This window comes from Crassostrea angulata, chromosome 10, assembly GCF_025612915.1.
Source record: "Crassostrea angulata isolate pt1a10 chromosome 10, ASM2561291v2, whole genome shotgun sequence".
NCBI lineage: Eukaryota > Metazoa > Mollusca > Bivalvia > Ostreida > Ostreidae > Magallana > Magallana angulata.
This window is the reverse complement of record NC_069120.1, coordinates 22,584,613-22,605,928: the sequence shown is the minus strand read 5'-3', so window position 1 is coordinate 22,605,928 and position 21,316 is coordinate 22,584,613. Positions and strand designations below refer to the sequence as shown.

The following is a 21,316-nucleotide window of genomic DNA, read 5'->3' as shown; positions in this document are numbered from 1 at the left end:
CAAGAAGCTTAAAAATTTGGTTGGATGAATTTTAAATGTATCAGTAGGCAACTGCAAACAATTTTATTTTAGGCCTCATACATAGTCATTTACATTACGACAAATATTGAAAATCTCATAGATGAGGCATACATACATATAAAAAAAAATTGACACAATAAATGTAAAATAAATGAAATCTACTATCTAACTGCATGGTAAATTTTCAATGAATCAAATGTCAAACAATTTCATTTTAAGATTTATTGTTTTGATAACTTTTTGGATATAGAGTCCTTGAAAAACTGGAACACATATTTACTAGCATCTCTACACTTTGACAAACATTGTTGAAACTGATCTAATGTGTAACAACCTTTTGCACTGACAGTGATCACTCCATAATTACAATTTTCAAAAACAAAAGTCAACACAGCAACTGCACTTTGTTCCTGCAAAGTGTTGGGGTCCATAATGATGCTGCCATTGTCATTTATTGCACAAGACACTGCTGCCATAAGGTACCGCATACTCACACCAGAATCTAACAGAGCCATGCAGGTACTGTTGATGCAACATGAAAGAAGAGAGCCACGATTTTGGATCTCTTGAACAGTAATGGAAATGGATGACCTGGGATGAAGGTTTCCAAGGATGACTGTTTCACAAGAATTTCGGATAGTTCTCTCCAATAATTTCTCTGCACAGCCTGGCAAGCCTGATTTTGGTTTGTACACCACATCTATGGTAGCCTTGTCCAATAGTTCTTTAGTTACCTTAACTTCACCAGGTCCATACACCGCTGAGGTTACACATGTGTCTCCCTGAGACACTGTGGCATCCCCATCAGGGCGGGACAAATCTCCCAGAGTGCTTGACAACTGTCTTAATTTGCTTATCTCGGACTCCATGAACTGAAATCAAAACCAAAATTAACTAGATTAATGAAGCTTACAAAATTGCCTTTGAAAATATCATTATAGCAGGGACGTTTAAACGTCCTGATTAAACATAACTTGCATAGGATGTCATCGCTTTCTCTACATGCTTCATGACCACAAAATGTTGTAAATTGGTAATCGTTTACCGGTAAAGTAACAATTATTGTTAGATAAATGAAATTTTAAGCTCCTCAAATTTAATACATTTTTAAAGCTACTCACTAAAATGTGTCTGTTTAAAGTTTTAAAAGATCTTGAGATATTTTCGATCTTCACATGGTTCACTTTCGGGGTGTTCGGAATTAAACAGTTGTTCGTAAACTGATTCGTATGATAAACCAAGAGGCCCATGGGCCACATTGCTCACACGAACAACAATAGCCATAATAAAAGCAGCTTTCTGAAAAGATGTAAAAAAAAAAATATTACTACGATGTAGAAGAATATATCCTGTGTAAAAAGGTTTTTTTCTCCAGATATTCATTTGAGTTCCCTTTGAAACAGGATGATTTACCATAGTCAAGCATATCACTAATTGAGCTTTGCACTTCTCATGAAGATCTTAAACAACTGTTTATATACTGGGCATATTATTACTTATTTCCTATGTCCCTTGTAACGCGAGATCTGAATGGTTAACAAGCTGGCTTGTAAATTTTTGTACCACCTGCTAAAGCTGGGTATAAATAAAATGTGATGTCACAAAGCAATTCTTTTTTTAAACAAGTGCACCTATAGATCTTTGCGCAAAACAGTGTAACATTCAATGAAGTAAATGAATAAATAATCTGTCAAAATCCCAATATCTTAACAGCAATGAATGAGCACAATTTCAATTAATATTAATTGATTTTTAAGTTGCAAAGCACTGGTAAAACAATACATTTTTCAAAATTTGTAAAACAGGAAATAAATTTGTCATCCAGGGTCTCAGGGTGTATGGAATACAACCCGGGGTAAATCCCTGTACATCCTTGATTAAACCTGGATAACTTATATTATTATTAACAAATTTATTTCCTATGTTAACCAAATAGATCTGTTTTCCATGTCCAATGAAAGGTGTATTACACTTTCAAGATATACCATTTACGCATTTTAAAATGCATTTTATTCATTTTGACGTCACACGATTTACCTCTGGCTCAAGTTGGGTGTACGGAAATTTACACCTGGCTTATTAGTCAATCAAATCTTGTGTTACAAGCCACCTAATAGATAAATAAACTTAATCAAACTTGGAACCCGTTCTGCGGCCCAAGAATCATCCAGGGGCCACAGTCTAAACAACTGGGAATGAATATGTCAAAATGCTTGCATTTAAGTAATACCATATACGATAACATTTGAGTTTTTGAGAGAAAATTTAATTTTTTTCTTATGTAAAACTGATCCCCCTAATCTGGCCCCACCCTACCCCCAAAGATCATGATTTTGACAAACTTGAGTGTACACTATCTGAAGCAGCTTTCACTACACATGCTGTAAACTGCAACGTCATAAGCAAAAATCAAAGTTCTTGCTTGTAGCTTTTACAGTGGCTCTTCCATTAATATTAACTAACCCTTCGGATAAAATAGGAATACTAAGACATAAATCACATTTGAAGACAAGGCAAGAAGTTTAAAAGATGTAAATATAAGCATTAAATCATTATTTTAAAAAAAAATACTCTCATATAACTGCAGCAATGTGTGCATACAAATTAAAACTCATCATTTTAACCTTTGAGTACCCTGAGTGTGTTACAGTTTTACATATGCCTTAATTAGCTTTCAACACCCTTTTAATACTAGCAAAAAAAAAAAAAAGTGGAATGTAAATATTTTATTTTAATATATTGGATACCCTGGTAATTAGTAACAATCAATTGCATTGTCCTCATCATTGTTATCCTGGCTGCGGTCAAGTAATAAAATGTCATCTAACAAGGACAAAGCGTTTGAATCGTAATCCGTTTTAAACACAGAGTCATCAATGGTCTTTTCTTTGCTTTCAGTCATTCTGTTCAAGAGTTCAGTGATCAGTTGACTACAGTGAGCACACATACACCAGTCACTTCTATTATCATCATTTGTTGCTGGATTGATTTTCAAAACAAATTTCTCCAACGTTTCGCAAATCCAACAGAGTTCTTGACACACCCTCTCGCTCACACTGGGATCATAGTCACACGAAAGTTTCAAAAGAACATTTATAGCAGAAGAAATAGACACATAACCTCTTTTACCATCCTTTTCATTTTTCAAGCAATCCAAAGAAACTACAATTCCCAATGGTTGGTTTGATGTTTCTTTGTCTAAATCTGCATCAAAACATCTCTTTAGGATAGCACACCAAAATTCCACCACTATCAGTTTGACTTCCCAGTCAAAGTCGGATGGTAGTGAAGTGGAGAAACACTGGGCAATGCATTGAATGGAATCTGGATGTAACAGGTAGCTGAGGTCCAATAAGCAGTGGTGGAGAAGTCTTGCTGCACTTCTCCTTGGGAAAGCTTCACTGTCTGTCTTGCAGACATCTAATACTTGTGAAATAATCTCATCCTGAAAATGTGTGTTAAAATAAATTTATATTCCTACACCAAAGACCTAATTTTAAACTGAAGATAAGATGGCTCATAATCATAACATCAGCATTAGGTAAACAGGTATATGAGTTTTATAAACATTTTCTCTCTATTAGTTAGATAACATATTCCATCTTTCAATTCCTAAGCTTTCCCTACATATTCAAAAAATTTATGTTTTTAAGCACTCTGAGTCTTAATTAAAATCTTCATTAAAAATTGCTGTTCTTGCTTTATTAATCAAATTTTGGAAAAATAAGGTTAATTCCATTCACTCACTATTGTAGTGTTCATGTCCTGCAGTAGATTTGTTCTGTAGGAGGACAGTAGGACAGTCTGTAGAGTACTCAGACTGGTGGCCCTGACATAGCTCTCCCCATCACCCACAGCCTGACAGGCAAACACATGAAACCGAGAGTCCAGCATCCATTGTATAACACCCTCTTTGTCTGTAACCAAACATAATGAAGGTCTTAATAGAACAGAAGTTTAAATTTGGGAGAAATGAATAGTCTTAAAAAGGCAATTGCACATGCACGCTGACCTACAAATACAAATTTACAATGTGTATATAAGAAATATTTGTAGCCCAGTGAAGAAAATTGGAGTGACTGAGTGGGATACGAGGGTGATTAGAACGAGCATTCCCACCTTTGTGTTTGTCCATGAGATTCCTGACAAATTCACAACTGGTATCTCTGAACTCCCACTCCACACTACAGAAGTTCCTCTGGACTGACTCTTTAATTTTACTTAGATCTGACTTGACTGTGGATGTTTCTGATGAGTAACAAGAGCTACACAAAACTTCAGGGAGCAGTCGACAAAGGCACTGTAGGCATTTTCCATAAATCTGAAATATAAATCTAAATTAGAACTCTAACTTTCTTACATTATTTTCTACAGGTACTGTATATACTGAAAGTATGTTTGATATTGATAGCAACGATACAAGTCATGTATTATGTATGTAATTTTTTTTTAGAATAACCATCTAATATAATTACATTTTTGATACAGAGAAATAGTCTATTTACCATGTGTTCAGTTGTGTAGGAAACAATGTTACTAATGGAGCTGATCACAGACAACATCACCTCCTTACTGGCATCTGGAAAAGAATCCGAAGAATTTGTCAGACAATGAATATTTTTGATCATAGGTATAAAAAATAAAATATATAAAAAAAAATTATATAAATAATCTTTGCATTGTAAAATGAAATGTACAGAAAAATGATCTGAACAAAGATATTGCTACAATCAGAAGACATTGACCTTTGACATACAAAAGTACTGCAAAACCACCATCCACAGGCAATTGTGGGTGAGGTATCAGCCAAATAGGGGCCAGAGGAGAGAATAATTGTTTTGGGAAACACTTTTATTCATAAAGCTAATGGTATTATGACCTTGACTTCTGATCTAGAAATTTCATTTAGGTAGTTGCACATTCTTTATATACCGTATTTTCCCGACGACTCGTCGATGCGGACGACTCGTCGAATTGCCCATTTTTAGCCAAAATTTTAACAAAATCCTACGACACGTCGATCTCAGACCATACGTCGATCTTATCACTTCAAAATGGCCTATAAAACTGCAGTAACATTATCAGTGTATGATGCCACGATGTCACCGATATTGCTACCAATTATTATTAATGATTAACATTTAAACAATTACGCTTTATACTTATGAATCAAATTTTCAAATATCGGCAACTTCTACAAAGTCGCTTGCATTTTGACCAATTCCCGATATCGCGTGTTATGCAAAACTAAACTTACTTTGTCAGAAATATTTTATTCCCAAGCATTGAAATAAGTATCCACTCTGACTATCGCCAGTGTATTCGCCATTACGTAACCAGCCACCTGTTGACTCGGCGCGTGGTCAATGTTTGTTTAACAATTTCCGGTGTCATAGGCATGCACCTGTCTCGTGTCGGACTTCAAAGGGGGATCTCAAGTGCAGAAAGCTTAGCAATTACTATGATTTGATGAAACTTGTTTACTTTGTATCCAGTAATGCAGTTACACGCTATTGTTTTACATAGACACTGTTAGAAATAAATCGATCATTTGTACGACTTGATAATGACGATATACGAAATACATACGTTTCCTAAAAAAAAATTATCTAACAATAATTAATCAATGATCTATAATCACTCTTATAACGGTACTCTTTATATACACAGGGAGTGAAATTGCCGTAAAGATCTCAGCCTTAGGGCAAGATTATTAACACAACCGGTGTCAGCCTATTGTATAAACAGTAGTATTGATAATTGCCGATTACGTATTTTAAGATTGAATTTGACCATTAAATATTTTTGATTTATACTTTCCACTAACAACTCTTTACAAATAAAATAATTGAATTTAAAAAAACATCCCCCGGACCTACTGCAATATTTTCTTCCATTCAAACTTGGTTTCAATTTTACTGCGCAATGTTATCTTCCTACTAGTGATACATAGAACCATGTGACGATGTGTTTTTAAAAACGGAACGGTAAAACTGTTAATTGATTAAAGACAATGTAACATTTTTTAATAACTGTTGTTATTATTATGTATTTAAGTGTTGACAGATGAGTGAAAATGATAATTATTAAAGATGAACAGTGAATTCAACAACGTAATTTTCAATCACACAGCCAACTCAAGATGATTAAAACCAATTTTTTTAATGCTATTTTTTAAAAAATTCTGACTACGAGCCTACGACAAGTCGAACAAGACGATAAGTCGGATGCTCTGCTTCAGAGGAAAAAAATACCGACTAATCGTCGGAAAAATACGGTATGTCAGATTGGGCCTTGGGTAAAGAAAAAATATTTCAAACAAGTAGTTTCCGTAAGACAAAATAAAAGACCCACTGACTTATCACCATAGTGCTCCTACAGAATATCCATTATAATGTATGATGGATTAGCTACATGAATGTAAATTGACAGATCATTATGACATTTCTCTAGCAGATTTATAATGTGATTTCTGATATGGTCCTTAATATGTATCATTTCTGATTTGTTAAGAATGTTGGCTAGAAGTTATACTTACATGATCCTAAATAATCAAGACATTTTATTTGAAGTTTACTGCTTCCAGTGTATGAATTACAACCAAAGCCAGTGAAGTCATGAGGTCTGTTTTCAGTCATTTCCAGAACTTCTGCAACACACTTGCATGCCTCTAGTTTCTGTAAAACATTTAATCTTTTCTGTTATAGTGTAATTTCGATTATCAGTAGTTTGATAGTTTGAATAAACTTTAAAAATCAAACAAGTATTTATACAAGTTGTGTCAGATTCAAACTCATGATTTATAAGAACAATACATGCTCACTGTTTGTAAAAAGTCTTTAAAAGACCACAGATTTTACAGAGTACACTGTACTTACTTGGATGTTACAATTATTAACAATTGTAAGACTCAGGGACACTGCAGGTAGAGAAGAATGCATAGCTGAGGAATGATTCGTCTTGTCCAACATCTGCAATGGCTTTAATATAATGTTTTCCAAAGAACTTCTCTCTAAGAGTCTGCAGATTGAAAGACAAAACTTTGTTATCTTATCACAATAATTTATTTTTATTGCATTTTATAGAATGGTTCAAGATTTGTAATCAGTATGACATAAAACATTTTTTTTTTTACTGAAGTTAATGTATGCAAGCTCCTCTCTCTGAAAATTCTTAAAATCAAGCCCTTAAAATTGACTTAATTTATGCATGTATATGGAATCTTTATATCAAGTGGTTAAAAAAGACAGTTAAAATTATTTCATGACAGTCTTCTTGCTTTATAAGAATATGAACAAATAAAAGACAATGTGAATGTAAGGTCACAATAAATAAATATCAGTATCTGTACAAAACTAGCTATATCAATACTTTATGGTTAGATGTCCTTGTGGTGAAAATGATGCAATTTAGTGGGACACATATTGCACATTTTTTCAGGCATGGTATATTGCTTTAATGTGCATTTAAAATACAAAATGACTCTCTATTAGAACATCAAATAGCAAAAAAAAATTTATGAACCTACTGAAGAGGATAAAGAACCTTTGCAATATGAAGACCTTTAACAATGTCAACTGTCTCTATTGCTTCGGTAACAAGGGACTTGACTCTCTCTGACTTTGCTCTATCCTGGCTGCAAAAGGAAAAGAAATCCATGAAATTGCATAAATTTCTTGGTTTAGAACCATTTTAACAAGAGCTTGGACTTTGGGTAGTTGTGTCAAACAGCAATAAGACATAGGCCTGTCTATTTCATTGCTGGCCACTCAGCCACCACTGCTCTTTGAAATCAACAAGATTTGTCTCAGACTGGCTTTTGAGGCAAGACTACGCAAACAGTGCATATTTCGCTTAATTTGTTTTGACGCATGAAATAGATAGCTACGTCCAACCGAAAGTCCAAGGTCTTGTTATAATGGTTCTATCTATCAACATATAACATAGATGCATATTTAGGTATATTGGTTATAGACTTACCACTGCAGGCATAAGCTATGGAGACATCTGGCAGCTGTAGTAGAAGATTGTGTACTCCCTATTTTCATCAGTATAATTAAAACATCTAAAATCTCTGCAAATGAGTCATTAAACAGATGTGGAGCTTTCTCTAACACCCTTAAAGAACATAACATTGAAGGGGAGAGTACTCTCTGGGAACCATCCCTGTCAAAGTTCACAATAATGGTCTGTAGTTCTTTAAGGAGTTTCTTAGCCTCTTGAGATTCAGCCATTTTACTCGAGAATAATGAGCAGATGAATTCAGACACAGCTCTTGACAAGAAAATGCTCCTCTCTTCTTTTAAAATGTCAAAAGACTTCTTGAGTATATCTGAAACACAAGATAAGAACTCTTGAATGATTGAAATAAATTTTCTTTCCACAGGGGTCTAAATACATATACTACTAATGATATTTGCCACTATCACCAGTCTATCAAATATCTATAAACAATAGATATTTCATAAATCATTTAATTACCATTATCTACACATCATCAAAAACCCACAGTCAAGCAGTCTTGCATATGTTTACAGTAAGAATAAGGGGGGCTAGCCGAAGGTTTATGATAATGTTATCTAAAATGCTATCAAAAATATCAGACCAAACCCATCTTTTAATATTCTGGAATTATTCAAAAATAGTAATTTATGTCTTTATATCCCTTGTCTGAGCACCATAAGTTGATAATGAGGAGCTTTATCTAGCATATTTACATGTATTAAAAAGCTTTACTTTCATATCTAGTAACTTTTTTTGCATTGTTATACGCTGAACTTACCCTGGAAATCGATATTTAAACAAAATTCCTTTATACATGGGCACTGTAGAATAGTTTTCAGGGTTGTGAAAAGAGCACAAAAGACAGAAAGATTATCCACTGAAGTCCTCAGAGCCACAGTTTCAATCAGGACTGACATGGTGTCCAAGTGGATACCAGGAAGCTCCAGCTTTGACACAAGTTTCTCCACTAACTGGACAGCAAAGACAAGGGTGTCTGGACTGATGTCAGTGTTGTTGCCGGCACGCTGCAGGAAATCTATCACCCCGCAACTTTCAGCAAATTCTGGGGTAATCACTGAAAAGAAAGCAGACTTTAATTCCCCTACCATGTTTGAATGTGCGATGAACTAGCATAGCTGATTGTTAACTTTAAAATACATGTAGCAGTAAAACTCTGTAAAGATGACAGTCTTTGGTGTGTCCAATATGATATTAATCAGTCTTCCAAATGATACTCTTTTCATTTCAAGTGATTACGTAACTGGATATTATTTGGCAGTGTACGTCAGATATATAGTATTCCTACTAGCTAGATTGGTAGAGTGCCGGAGGACCAGGTACAAACCCCAACAGAGACATTTACATTTCTGTTAAATTTGGCACCGATGTTGAGACTTAGGTAATCTTTAACCAACAAGAACAGTTGTCTCTACAACTTTGCCCAACAGTTATTGGCATTCTGGAAGAGTCAAAGACAACTCCTTCTTAGGACAGTGTGAAAGTGTCATATTGGCATACTCTTACTAGCTCTGTGTAGTGTGTTAACCCTAAAATAGCGTGATCTGCAGTAGATCGAGTGCTGAATTTGTATGCCAGAAGCATATGTGTCTTTGTTTCCTTATATTTTCCAGTTTCCCTTCCATTACATTAATTTACTGTTTTCGGTTCCCTGTTTTAGGTCCACCCAGTAAATTAGTATTTCACTTACTTTTCCCATTTAAGCTGTCTAAGAGCTTATGATACAATGTGTCATCATGGATATGGCAGGATGATGACAGGAGGAATTCAAAGACTTCTTGTACTTTTTTACAATATTCTTGTTCGTTCATCGTGTCCATAGGTAATGAACTAAATCTGAAAATGAAAAAATTGATATTGATACGTTAATCGATTTCAGGCTAAGCATTTAAAAAAAATTAAATCCAATGCCTTGGTTATTATACAGTGTACTGTTTATTTTATACAAATTGTAGTATTCTACTCTATATCAAAGCAAAATTCAAATAAGTGAGCATTACAATGTAATGCAATTTACATTATAAATGTATTAAATTAATTTTAGTGTAAGCAAGTGGTCTTATGCTTAAATTCTTAAGAAAACTGTTGTTTTAAAAATTTAGACCAATCTTCATTCATTGTCAGAATCATTCACATCAATCAATGGAAAAATATTTAGACTGACAAATGAAACATAGTTACGTATAATAACTCTTCTCGTTCTAAATCGTTAACTATATTAATGAGAAAGCTATATATAGATACCTAAACGAGCGATGTCTTCACGTCGGGTTCGATGTCTTTAAGTCTGAATTCGTTTTGTTGTACGACTTAACTATTAAAAGTGCGCCACCTAGTGGAAAAGCGTCTTTGGATCCACAAAATGTAACATAGGAAATATTCAAATATTGGAATAGAATGTTAATATTGGCTGGTTCTGTCGATTCCATTGATACTTAAGGTTGGTGTGAATCTATTTAAATCAAAGATTTACCATTTATGTTACATTTTGCGATTAATTATTTCAAAAATATCCAGCTATACATTCACTTGGTAATCAAAAAGCTTTTGTTTACTTTAATTGGTTGATAACCCAACGAGATTATAGTAGATTGCTATGGATGTTAACAGCTTTTTTTTCTTTCTATTATTTTTCTTTGACCGTTCTCACTGTATACATAGTTTTGAAACGTAATTTATAGGTCTAGTATTTGGGTGAAGGCCAACAATGTCGTTCAGTCAGTCAGAAGATGATCTGGGAGTTTTCAAAGAAGATAAAAGGAGATTGACAGCAAAGTCTGTTGCCAGATATGTTCTGGTCTTTATGCTTGTCGCTGTTATGGTGGGTATTCAATATTCAATAATACTATTTTCATTCAGCTATTGTAAATATGTGGTGTAATTATAAGATTCCTTAATTTAGTTATAGTCTGTCCCAAGTTGTTGCTTCCATCGCTTTTTGATGATTTTTGATAAAATTACACATACCTGTGAAAGAAATACAGTTTAAATCGTTAAAAGGGAATATATCCAAGATGTTTGAACAATTATCCCTTTCCTCTCAGAAAAATTCACAGGAACGAAAACAGATTCCTTACGGAGATTTATAATGGGGAATGTTTACATCTTTTCTCCATTTGGAATACACTCAGGATTTAATACATCGCGCATTTTTTTTAACGTTATCATCCGGGCTTATTAATGGCTGTTGCAATGCTAAATCTCCGTAGACTTTCAATTTTGGGATGTGTATTGAAACCCGATGCGGTAGAGGGGGCGTTTCAAAACAGATAATCTGGACATTTTTCATATTAGTGGATGAACGTAGTTTGAGCACAAAGGTATTTGTTATTATTGAAATATCAAGCAAAAAGTGGTGGAAGCAAAAACTCGGGACAGAGTATAGGATCCTATAAGGACCTAAAGCAAAAGGGGAATTATACTTGATTAAGTCATACTTCTTAAAGATTATTTTAAAAAAATTATCTTTTACCTGTTTTTGATTTCTATGATAACTTATATTATATAAGAAATAAAGTTATTCCTTTTATAGATTTTAAATAATTTTCTTTTAGTTGTTTGGATCCAGGTGTTTTTGATTTGACTTTGTACATCTGTAAAATTACTTTGTAAAATTGTACATTGTATATGCTTATGAATGACATTTTTATCCAACTAAGCTTTAGATGAAAACCCAGTGATTTATAATACTTTCTGGTAGAATGTGTCTAAGCTATGTAAATGTGGTCACCGGTACTTTTGTATGACCTGATCGTTAAGATGTTTTGTTAAATATAAAATGATTAAGACATTTGTTCATATTATTATAATTACATTCCACATATTTTTTGCATGTAAAGTGTGTAGAAAGCTACTGCAGTTGTTAGACTGTAACACACACAGGGTACTAAAAGGTTACAGTACCGATCAGACCGACCCAACCTAACACCAGAGTAAACCCCGACTAAACCCCTGGTTTACTTTTTGGGTTTACTCTGGGTTTACTTTTTGAAAATTTGGGTCCACTTGGGGTTTACTTTAGGTATACTTGGGGTTTACTTTGAAATTGTTTTTAAGGTCAACTGTATGCACTGAAGTGTGAAGCAGACAAGTAATTTATCTTACCATCCTACTGCCTGTAATTACTACCCTTTGTATATTCCAAATACACAGTTAGCGTCTGTTTTCAGGGGTATACTTCTGACTGGGTTTACTTTTGGTTTACTCTGGGTTTACTCTGGATCCACTCTAGTAAACCCGAAGTAAACCCAGAAAGTAAACCCAGGGTTTAGTTGGAGTTTACTTTCTGTTAGGTTGGGTCTGATCGGTACTGTACCAGTAAATGATGAGTTTTATTATGATGTCACAAAGGTTGTACGATGTTATAGTGCAATGTCGCAAGTGAAATTCAAATTTTAAGCTTGTGGCTGTTACAGTTGCTCTTCCATTAATTTAAACTTACCCATAGGATAATTCAGCAATTTTGAGGTACCGGTATATTTCACATTTGCGGAAAAGGCAAGAAGTTAAAAAATGTATAAGCATTAAATTCTTATTTTTGGATATCATTGGTTTAATAACACACCAGACAGTGCAGACAAATTATTGTACAGCGTTAACGCAAAGTATTCAATTTGTCTGCATAACCTGGTGTATTATAGAACCGATGATATCCAAAAATAAACTTTCAATGCTTATCTAATAGAAGATGGCTGCTAAAACTTTAGTAGATTTAAGAATTTTTGCAAGGTTGCAAACAGATTGATATTTCAGTCCAAGACACATTCAGATGTGTATAGACTATAACTATTGTTCTAAAAATAATTTGTGCTTTGTAGGTTGCCTCCTTGACAACCTTTGTTGTTGGGGTGTTTACCCTAGAGGCAGAGTATGGAAGTAGGGTGGTGTCTGGACTTTTGGGGGAGGGGATGTATCAAGTTGACTCTCTTATGATGCTCTCTGCTGGAGCAGGGGCCATCCTTGTGTCCTCACTCGGGCTTGCTGGTGTACTATGCAGGAACAAGTGTATGTTGGGATTGGTAAGTTTTGTCATGTGAACCATGTATAATTATTTTCATTTATCAATGCTTAGCATTTATGGCAATATTTATTAAATTGAATTTCAGTCTTTATTTGATAATCATATCACTGATATTCAGTCATTTATTATTATACCCTACACATAAAAGTTGTGAGGGGAATAACGTTTTTGACTGGTCCATCAGTCCTGTTTTTTTTTTTTAAGTGCAACTCCTTTTAAACAACTGCACAGAATTTTGTAAAACTTTGTATGTATAAAGGAGACAATATGTAGATATGCTTATTACGAGAAAATTTTTCTGGGAATTTCGACCCCTTTGAACTTAGAATTTTGTCCATAAATTGAATATAGTAATGATTAGTTTGTAAGCACAACTCCTCTGTAACTGCTGCATGGAATTAATGAAACTCTGTAGGCATTTAGGACTGTGTAGATGTGCATATTACCAGAAATTCCGAATCCAGTATTTTTCTGGAAACGTTGGCCCATTTTGAACTTAAAATGCTTTTAGTTGTTAAAGACAAAGGAATAGCTGTGCATATTTGCAGGAAGTTTTTTTTTGCTAATTATTCCCTTTAACAAACTATCTTGTGTACTTAATGCATACTTTGCCATTCATTATTTGTATCAGTGTCATGTAATAGGGGAGATTTTCATCATTAGCTCACAAAATATGGAAGCTCAATACTAGTTTTGGCATGATTCAGAAATAAGGTCCATACTTGCAAATACATGTACTCCTATTATTGCTAAAAGTGTCTGTATGCATCAATGAAATATCTTCAAAGAAAAATTAAACTTTTCATCCTGTTCAGACAAGCCTTTTTTATATCTTCTTTAGCACCTTGGAATCCTGGCCTTCCTTTCCATTACTTTACTGGTAGCTGGGGTCCTTGGCTATATATTTATATCAGAGGTAAGTGTGCTGTGAGTGTATGGCTTAACTTGTCAAATATTCCATATTTTCTCCTTATAAATAAATATACCTATATTTATAGTAGGTCATAATATGGTTAAGATTCATCATTGTAAAATAATGTAGTAAACAAAAGTGAAAATTTCACAAAGCTTTATATCTTAAAAAGTGAAATACTCATTTCTGTAAAGCAGAATGAAACTGATACAAACTATGTTTAAAAACATGATAAAATGCAACATATACTGTAGTTCTAATATAATAAATGTTTTAAAATCTATTGATTTTCTAAATTTTTCTTTCATAACATTTTTAAGAAAAAGCATTTCAATTTTAAAGTGTTTTTTATAATTGATATATTTTCTTTCCTTTGTATATGTAATAGTTAGAGGACACTGCAAAGAAATCGATGATTGATGTGATCACGTACAGGTATGGAGTTAATACACACAGGAACAAGAAACATAGTTCAATCACCACTAGCTGGGATGAGGTTCAAAGATCTGTAAGTCCAAGGATATCTTCTATGAATAAAGAAATGCATATCTTGATATATGTTTTTGACTGATTAAAGAAAGACATTCAGGGTAGTTATTAAATTCCTTAAAAAAAGGTTGACTTTTTAAAATCTAGAGATGCAACTTGGTTGTTTTCTATATAAATCTATGCAAATTGTAGTTTACATTTTCTGATGTTAAATCTTACAAAATTCATTACACTGTATAAAATATTATTCAGTTGATGTACTTTTAAAACATGATTTTTTTGGTTGCGAATTACATGTACATGTACTAGAAAAATGATTAGAAAGTCAAACTATAATGTATAAAGTTAAGAAAACTATAATGAAAGGAACAATTTTAAATAATATGCTATCATGTATAGAGATATAAGTTCTCTATTTATTCGCCTATCCATCTTATTTCTGAAAATCAAGTGAAAATTGTCTATTTCTCTTTGTTTTATTTAGTTTTCTTGCTGTGGAGCATATGGAGGTGAAAACAGTACAACTTCTTGGTATATTTATCAAAGATCTAGCTATTGGTTCAAAGACAACTTCTCAAGTAAGCTGTTTTTAAAATAACAATTCAGTTTCATTATTGTGTATATGTATTAATAAATGAAAATTAATGTGTTGAGACTTGAGAGGGAGAGAGAGAAAGAGAGAGAGAGAAAGGGGTCACCACTTTCAGAGTGAATAAATCATATTTATTGTTTAATATATATACATGTATACTCCTTTCATTTACTAGAAAAAGTACTACATTTATAAAATAAAATTGACATCTTGATTTTGGATTCAGATGGAAGCTTGGTGCCACAAAGTTGTTGTGACCCTACAAGTGACATGGATCGTTGCCAGGGGCTGATTCCCTCCAACTCTCCCCCCTCCCAGGCTCCTCCTGTTGTAAACGTTCCTGTCAACTATACTCTGTACACCACGGTCAGTCCCTACACACAATGTTCCTTCTGTATGAACAGAAATCTTGTTTTTGCATCATTCTAATATGATATAAAGCATGTTATTTAAATGAATTAAATGTACAACCAAACAGTCTTTTCTCGATCTTACGTATTATACATATTATTCGATCAAAGCTACATTCCTTTCTTTTATAGACTACAAGGTTTTTTGACAATTATGTGATTATTTTTTTTTACAGGGATGCTATGATAAACTGGAGGAATACATAAAGCAGAATGGGATCATTATTGGTACAGCAGCTATAGTCACCGCTGTCTTTATGGTAAACAGTCATTGCAATACAAATATTCCTGCTTCTAATATAAACTACCAAGATTGATTTTTATCCCTTTTAAAGACAAATTATATCCATACATCCAATTACATAAAACAGAATTGTATGACATTTTGCTAATCCTGTTTATGTTAATAATAACTGTATTAATGTTATAGATCGTGGAGATGATTCTTGGGATAATAGTGCACCGCTCATCCTAACAACTCTTTTGACAACTCCTGGGCCAATGAGCAGAACTCTTATCAATGTTAGTCAGTAGAGGGCTGTTTTTTAACATTCCTTATATCTCATCTGTGATAGGCTTTTGTTTAAAAGCTGTATGCATTGTATTATGTGTATTTTTCCTCTACAGTATTTATTGTAGATGTGGAGTTCTTATTTGAAAGCATATCAGACTTATATTGCAAAGGCAATGTTATTTTTCTTTTCTTTTTTTTTTAAATAAGTGTGTTGTTGTTGTTCATAAAATAAGTCATTTTTTACGTTGAATTTGTGTGTTGCTAGGTCACACAACACTTGATTCATGAAAAACAGGGAGAATTGGTCACAAAATGCATTTAACTTTTAAATTACTTTGTTGTTATTTTTTATTCTCTTGCATGTTAAATACAAACATACAAATAGGTTTATTTTTTATTTAAATTATCATTAATTATTGCATCACAGGGTTAAAAATTTTAAAAGTGTGTAAAGTTGATTTATTTATTGAAAAAAAACAATTATAATCATTTTAATATAATGATACTTTATCAGCTAGATCTGTTCACAAATACTCTAGATGTGTACAGATACTTGTTGGAACATATAATCTGATTTCTTATTGTCTCAATATTTATTATTTATTTGGTATTGTTACTGCATAATAACAATTATAAACTGAGATGATTTTTCACGCTGTTTAAAAGTAAGAATACTCACTGCATCATGTATGGATATTAATGTTATATTGTGTATCAATATCAACTTTCTGTAAAAACCAAAATCTTATAAAGAGTCTTTACAGGAGCGATCACAGATTTTCTTTATATTGCACATATTGAATTTATTGATGTGAAATTGAGGCAAGGCTCGATAAATTTGTCGTTAAGGGTATCAGGTGCCATGAAAATTGATATCTAAAGAACATAATGAAAGTTAAATATTTTATAGGTGGTTGTTTTTAAAGACCAAATGAACTGTTGCTGGAAAGTTTACATCGAAATTAACCTGTTAGGTATTAAAATTTACACAATTTGTCAGGTAACAAGGTAGAGAAAAAAAATTAATTTTGGTTTGAAGTAAAAAAAAATTATTTGTACCATTCTTTGCTTTGCTTTGATGCAACTGCTTAAAATTCAATGTTCAACAAATTCAGGGTTTTTTTTAATTTTATTTTTACAAAAGTTCTTATACTTCGGAAATATGTTCCATAGAAAATCATTCAGATTATATTTAAAAACCCCATACCAATAACTCTTTTTTTTCTTTAAAAGACAGTTGATAATGTATCAAAGTTAAGGACATGCTTGGTCTTTTACGTCAAATAATGAAAATTGATATATCTTGTTACATATATGATTAAGACTCTTTCAAAATTTCTTAAAAACTTATTTTCAACATTTTATAATAGCAATGGTGTACAATTTCATAATCATATTATGTTGCACAGCCAGTAAATAAAATCATGAAAAAACGTGGTAAAACTGAAAGAAATTGAATACATGGTTCTAGAAAATTTCTTGTTTTTACATGAATTCTTTGTTCATACAATTTTATATATGATATATTTTTTTTAAATCTGGACGTTTATTAATACAAGTATGTATATTGTGTGAGATTCTACTTCAGTATTTCAATTTTAATGTTTTTAAACACATAGTTCTTCTTTTATTAGCAAAATGAATTTCCTAAACATAAAAAAAGAACGAAGAACTATTGCTGATATTTTTGATTGGTATTTATCTCAAATTTGATTTTAGAGCATTTTTAAGCTTGTTACAGTATCTCCAGATATTATACATTATAAAGTTTCACTTCTCCCCCTTTGAAAATGTTGTACTCGAACAGAAATAATACATTACAATATTTCAATTGTTTTCTTTTGTTCATTTTAAAAATTATCGACCACATTTTGAAATAAAGTTTCATTCCATATTAAGGTGTTTTTCTTCTTTATTTTCCATTGTTAATGAGAACAAAGCCCAGATATTATAAATTTTCAAAAGAAGTTACTAGACATTTGAAATGATTGAAGAAAAGAGTGCAAAAAATAGAAAGAATTCATGATTCGCTCTTAAGGTGCTTCCTGTACGTCAGCAACGCCGGATCATCGCCAGAAATAAGCGAAATACGAGCAATTTCTGTATCGCTAACAAATCCATCATAGTGATCATTGTTCCTCCATGTATCCAAGGGAGGCTACTATGACGTTCAAGTGATTCTTCTATTTTTATACAAACTTAGTAACAGACTTTAATTCAACACCAAATATTTATTTGTGCACCGATTTGAGTCCGGATTTCTCTCGTGTGATCTGTGTGCAATTTTCTAGCGATTCCAATGAATCTAAGCACACACATATCCTAACGCAACTAACGCCGTAACAAAAGCACACTCCCAACCCTATTTTCAGCCCCGGAAATGAGTAGAGGGTCCGCGTATCTCGTTTATCTCAGCTCTATTTACACACTGAGTTGTATATTTTGACACCCACCCCTACCCACGTATGTGCTGCCCATGTTACTGACTCATTTTAGTGGATGCGACTTGTTCTGTGCATGCGCAGCGAGGATCCCGCACAGCCTCCTAGCGCTGCGTGACTAAGGCGCTTCCTGTACGTCGACAACGCCAGATTATGTGTTCCTTTCTTCCTATCTCAAAATAAATGTAACCAACCGAAAGAGCATTTAATTGCCATTCTAAAATCTATTTGAGCTGTGAAATTCGCCCAGAAATAAGCGAAATACGAGCAATTTCTGTATCGCTAACAAATCCATCATAGTGACCATTGTTCCTTCATGTATCCAAGCGAGGCTACTATGACGTTCAAGTGATTCTTCTATTTTTATACAAACTTAGTAACAGACTTTAATTCAACACCAAATATTTATTTGTGCACCGATTTGAGTCCGGATTTCTCTCGTGTGATCTGTGTGCAATTTTCTAGCGATTCCAATGAATCTAAGCACACAATTATCCTAACGCAACTAACACCGTAAGAAAAGCACACTCCCAACCCTATTTTCAGCCCCGGAAATGAGTAGAGGGTCCGCGTATCTCGTTTATCTCAGCTCTATTTACACACTGAGTTGTTATTTTGACTCCCACCCCTACCCACGTATGTGCTGCCCATGTTACTGACTCATTTTAGTGGATGCTCCTTGTTCTGTGCATGCGCAGCGAGGATCCCGCACAGCCTCCTAGCGCTGCGTGACTAAGGCGCTTCCTGTACGTCGACAACGCCGGATCATGTGTTCCTTTCTTCTTACCTAAAAATAAATGTGTCCGACCGAAAGAGCATTCAATTGCCATTCTAAAATCTGTTTGAGCTGTGAAATTCGTCCAGAAATAAGCGAAATACGAGCAATTTCTGTATCGCTAACAAATCCATCATAGTGACCATTGTTCCTTCATGTATCCAAGCGAGGCTACTATGACGTTCAAGTGATTCTTCTATTTTTATACAAACTTAGTACCAGACTTTAATTCAACACCAAATATTTATTTGTGCACCGATTTGAGTCCGGATTTCTCTCGTGTGATCTGTGTGCAATTTTCTAGCGATTCCAATGAATCTAAGCACACAATTATCCTAACGCAACTAACACCGTAAGAAAAGCACACTCCCAACCCTATTTTCAGCCCCGGAAATGAGTAGAGGGTCCGCGTATCTCGTTTATCTCAGCTCTATTTACACACTGAGTTGTTATTTTGACTCCCACCCCTACCCACGTATGTGCTGCCCATGTTACTGACTCATTTTAGTGGATGCTCCTTGTTCTGTGCATGCGCAGCGAGGATCCCGCACAGCCTCCTAGCGCTGCGTGACTAAGGCGCTTCCTGTACGTCGACAACGCCGGATCATGTGTTCCTTTCTTCTTACCTAAAAATAAATGTGTCCGACCGAAAGAGCATTCAATTGCCATTCTAAAATCTGTTTGAGCTGTGAAATTCGTCCAGAAATAAGCGAAATACGAGCAATTTCTGTATCGCTAACAAATCCATCATAGTGACCATTGTTCCTTCATGTATCCAAGCGAGGCTACTATGACGTTCAAGTGATTCTTCTATTTTTATACAAACTTAGTACCAGACTTTAATTCAACACCAAATATTTATTTGTGCACCGATTTGAGTCCGGATTTCTCTCGTGTGATCTGTGTGCAATTTTCTAGCGATTCCAATGAATCTAAGCACACAATTATCCTAACGCAACTAACGCCGTAAGAAAAGCACACTCCCAATCCTATTTTCAGCCCTGGAAATGAGTAGAGGGTCCGCGTATCTCGTTTATCTCAGCTCTATTTACACACTGAGTTGTATATTTTGACACCCACCCCTACCCACGCATGTGCTGCCTATGTTACTGACTCATTTTAGTGGATGCTCCTTGTTCTGTGCATGCGCAGCGAGGATCCCGCACAGCCTCCTAGCGCTGCGTGACTAAGGCGCTTCCTGTACGTCGACAACGCCGGATCATGTGTTCCTTTCTTCTTACCTAAAAATAAATGTGACCAACCGAAAGAGCATTCAACTGCAATTCTAAAATCTGTTTGAGCTGTGAAATTCGTCAAGAAATAAGCGAAATACGAGCAATTTCTGTATCGCTAACAAATCCATCATAGTGACCATTGTTCCTTCATGTATCCAAGGGAGGCTACTATGACGTTCAAGTGATTCTTCTATTTTTATACAAACTTAGTAACAGAATTTAATTCAACACCAAATATTTATTTGTGCACCGATTTGAGTTCGGATTTCTCTCGTGTGATCTGTGTGCAATTTTCTAGCGATTCCAATGAATCTAAGCACACAATTATCCTAACGCAACTAACGCCGTAAGAAAAGCACACTCCCAACCCTATTTTCAGCCCTGGAAATGAGTAGAGTGTCCGCGTATCTCGTTTATCTCAACTCTATTTACACACTGAGTTGTATATTTTGACACCCACCCCTACCCACGTATGTGCTGCCAATGTTACTGACTCATTTTAGTGGATGCGCCTTGTTCTGTGCATGCGCAGCGAGGATCCCGCATAGCCTCCTAGCGCTGCGTGACTAAGGCGCTTCCTGTACGTCGACAACGCCGGATTATGTGTTCCTTTCTTCCTACCTAAACATAAATGTGTCCAGCCGAAAGAGCATTCAATTGCCATTCTAAAATCTGTTTGAACTGTGAAATTCGCCCAGAAATAAGCGAAATACGAGCAATTTCTGTATTGCTAACAAATCCATCATAGTGACCATTGTTCCTTCATGTATCCAAGGGAGGCTACTATGACGTTCAAGTGATTCTTCTATTTTTATACAAACTTAGTAACAGACTTTAATTCAACACCAAATATTTATTTGTGCACCGATTTGAGTCCGGATTTC

The 21,316-nt window shown here is 34.2% G+C and overlaps 3 protein-coding genes across 3 annotated transcripts; 1 reads left to right on the top strand and 2 right to left on the bottom strand.

The window, feature by feature from the left end:
• Nucleotides 1–15: 15 nt before the first annotated feature.
• Nucleotides 16–1,270, bottom strand: LOC128167324 (exosome complex component RRP46-like). The gene is made up of 2 exons (XM_052832985.1): nt 1,143–1,270; nt 16–893 (listed from the first exon to the last, which is right to left on the bottom strand). The coding sequence occupies exon 2, from the start codon at nt 888–890 to the stop codon at nt 243–245; it is 648 nt and encodes a 215-aa protein (XP_052688945.1). The 5' UTR covers nt 891–893; nt 1,143–1,270; the 3' UTR covers nt 16–242.
• Nucleotides 1,271–2,738: 1,468 nt separating this feature from the next.
• LOC128166477 (BRCA1-associated ATM activator 1-like) lies at nt 2,739–10,345 on the bottom strand. The gene is made up of 11 exons (XM_052831657.1): nt 10,288–10,345; nt 9,734–9,879; nt 8,804–9,100; nt 8,002–8,353; nt 7,550–7,657; nt 6,900–7,041; nt 6,560–6,698; nt 4,527–4,600; nt 4,141–4,342; nt 3,769–3,938; nt 2,739–3,466 (listed from the first exon to the last, which is right to left on the bottom strand). Exons 2-11 carry the CDS (start codon nt 9,861–9,863, stop codon nt 2,777–2,779), a joined length of 2,304 nt encoding a protein of 767 aa, XP_052687617.1. The 5' UTR covers nt 9,864–9,879; nt 10,288–10,345; the 3' UTR covers nt 2,739–2,776.
• Nucleotides 10,346–10,358: 13 nt separating this feature from the next.
• LOC128166476 (tetraspanin-15-like) lies at nt 10,359–17,875 on the top strand. Its single transcript, XM_052831656.1, has 9 exons — nt 10,359–10,483; nt 10,725–10,864; nt 12,861–13,061; nt 13,905–13,979; nt 14,365–14,484; nt 14,950–15,043; nt 15,284–15,423; nt 15,644–15,727; nt 15,898–17,875. The coding sequence occupies exons 2-9, from the start codon at nt 10,751–10,753 to the stop codon at nt 15,940–15,942; spliced, it is 873 nt and encodes a 290-aa protein (XP_052687616.1). The 5' UTR covers nt 10,359–10,483; nt 10,725–10,750; the 3' UTR covers nt 15,943–17,875.
• Nucleotides 17,876–21,316: the final 3,441 nt, after the last annotated feature.

Coding starts and splice junctions, on each gene's coding strand:
- LOC128166477 (XM_052831657.1), bottom strand. CDS start 9,863: ATGGACACGATGAACGAACAAGAATATTGTAAAAAAGTACAAGAAGTC. Junction 6,699..6,899: donor TTAATAATTGTAACATCCAA/GTAAGTACAGTG, acceptor AATGTTTTACAG/AAACTAGAGGCATGCAAGTG. Junction 4,343..4,526: donor CCTACACAACTGAACACATG/GTAAATAGACTA, acceptor TTTATATTTCAG/ATTTATGGAAAATGCCTACA.
- LOC128167324 (XM_052832985.1), bottom strand. CDS start 890: ATGGAGTCCGAGATAAGCAAATTAAGACAGTTGTCAAGCACTCTGGGA.
- LOC128166476 (XM_052831656.1), top strand. CDS start 10,751: ATGTCGTTCAGTCAGTCAGAAGATGATCTGGGAGTTTTCAAAGAAGAT. Junction 10,865..12,860: donor TTATGCTTGTCGCTGTTATG/GTGGGTATTCAA, acceptor TGTGCTTTGTAG/GTTGCCTCCTTGACAACCTT. Junction 15,424..15,643: donor ACTATACTCTGTACACCACG/GTCAGTCCCTAC, acceptor TTTTTTTTACAG/GGATGCTATGATAAACTGGA.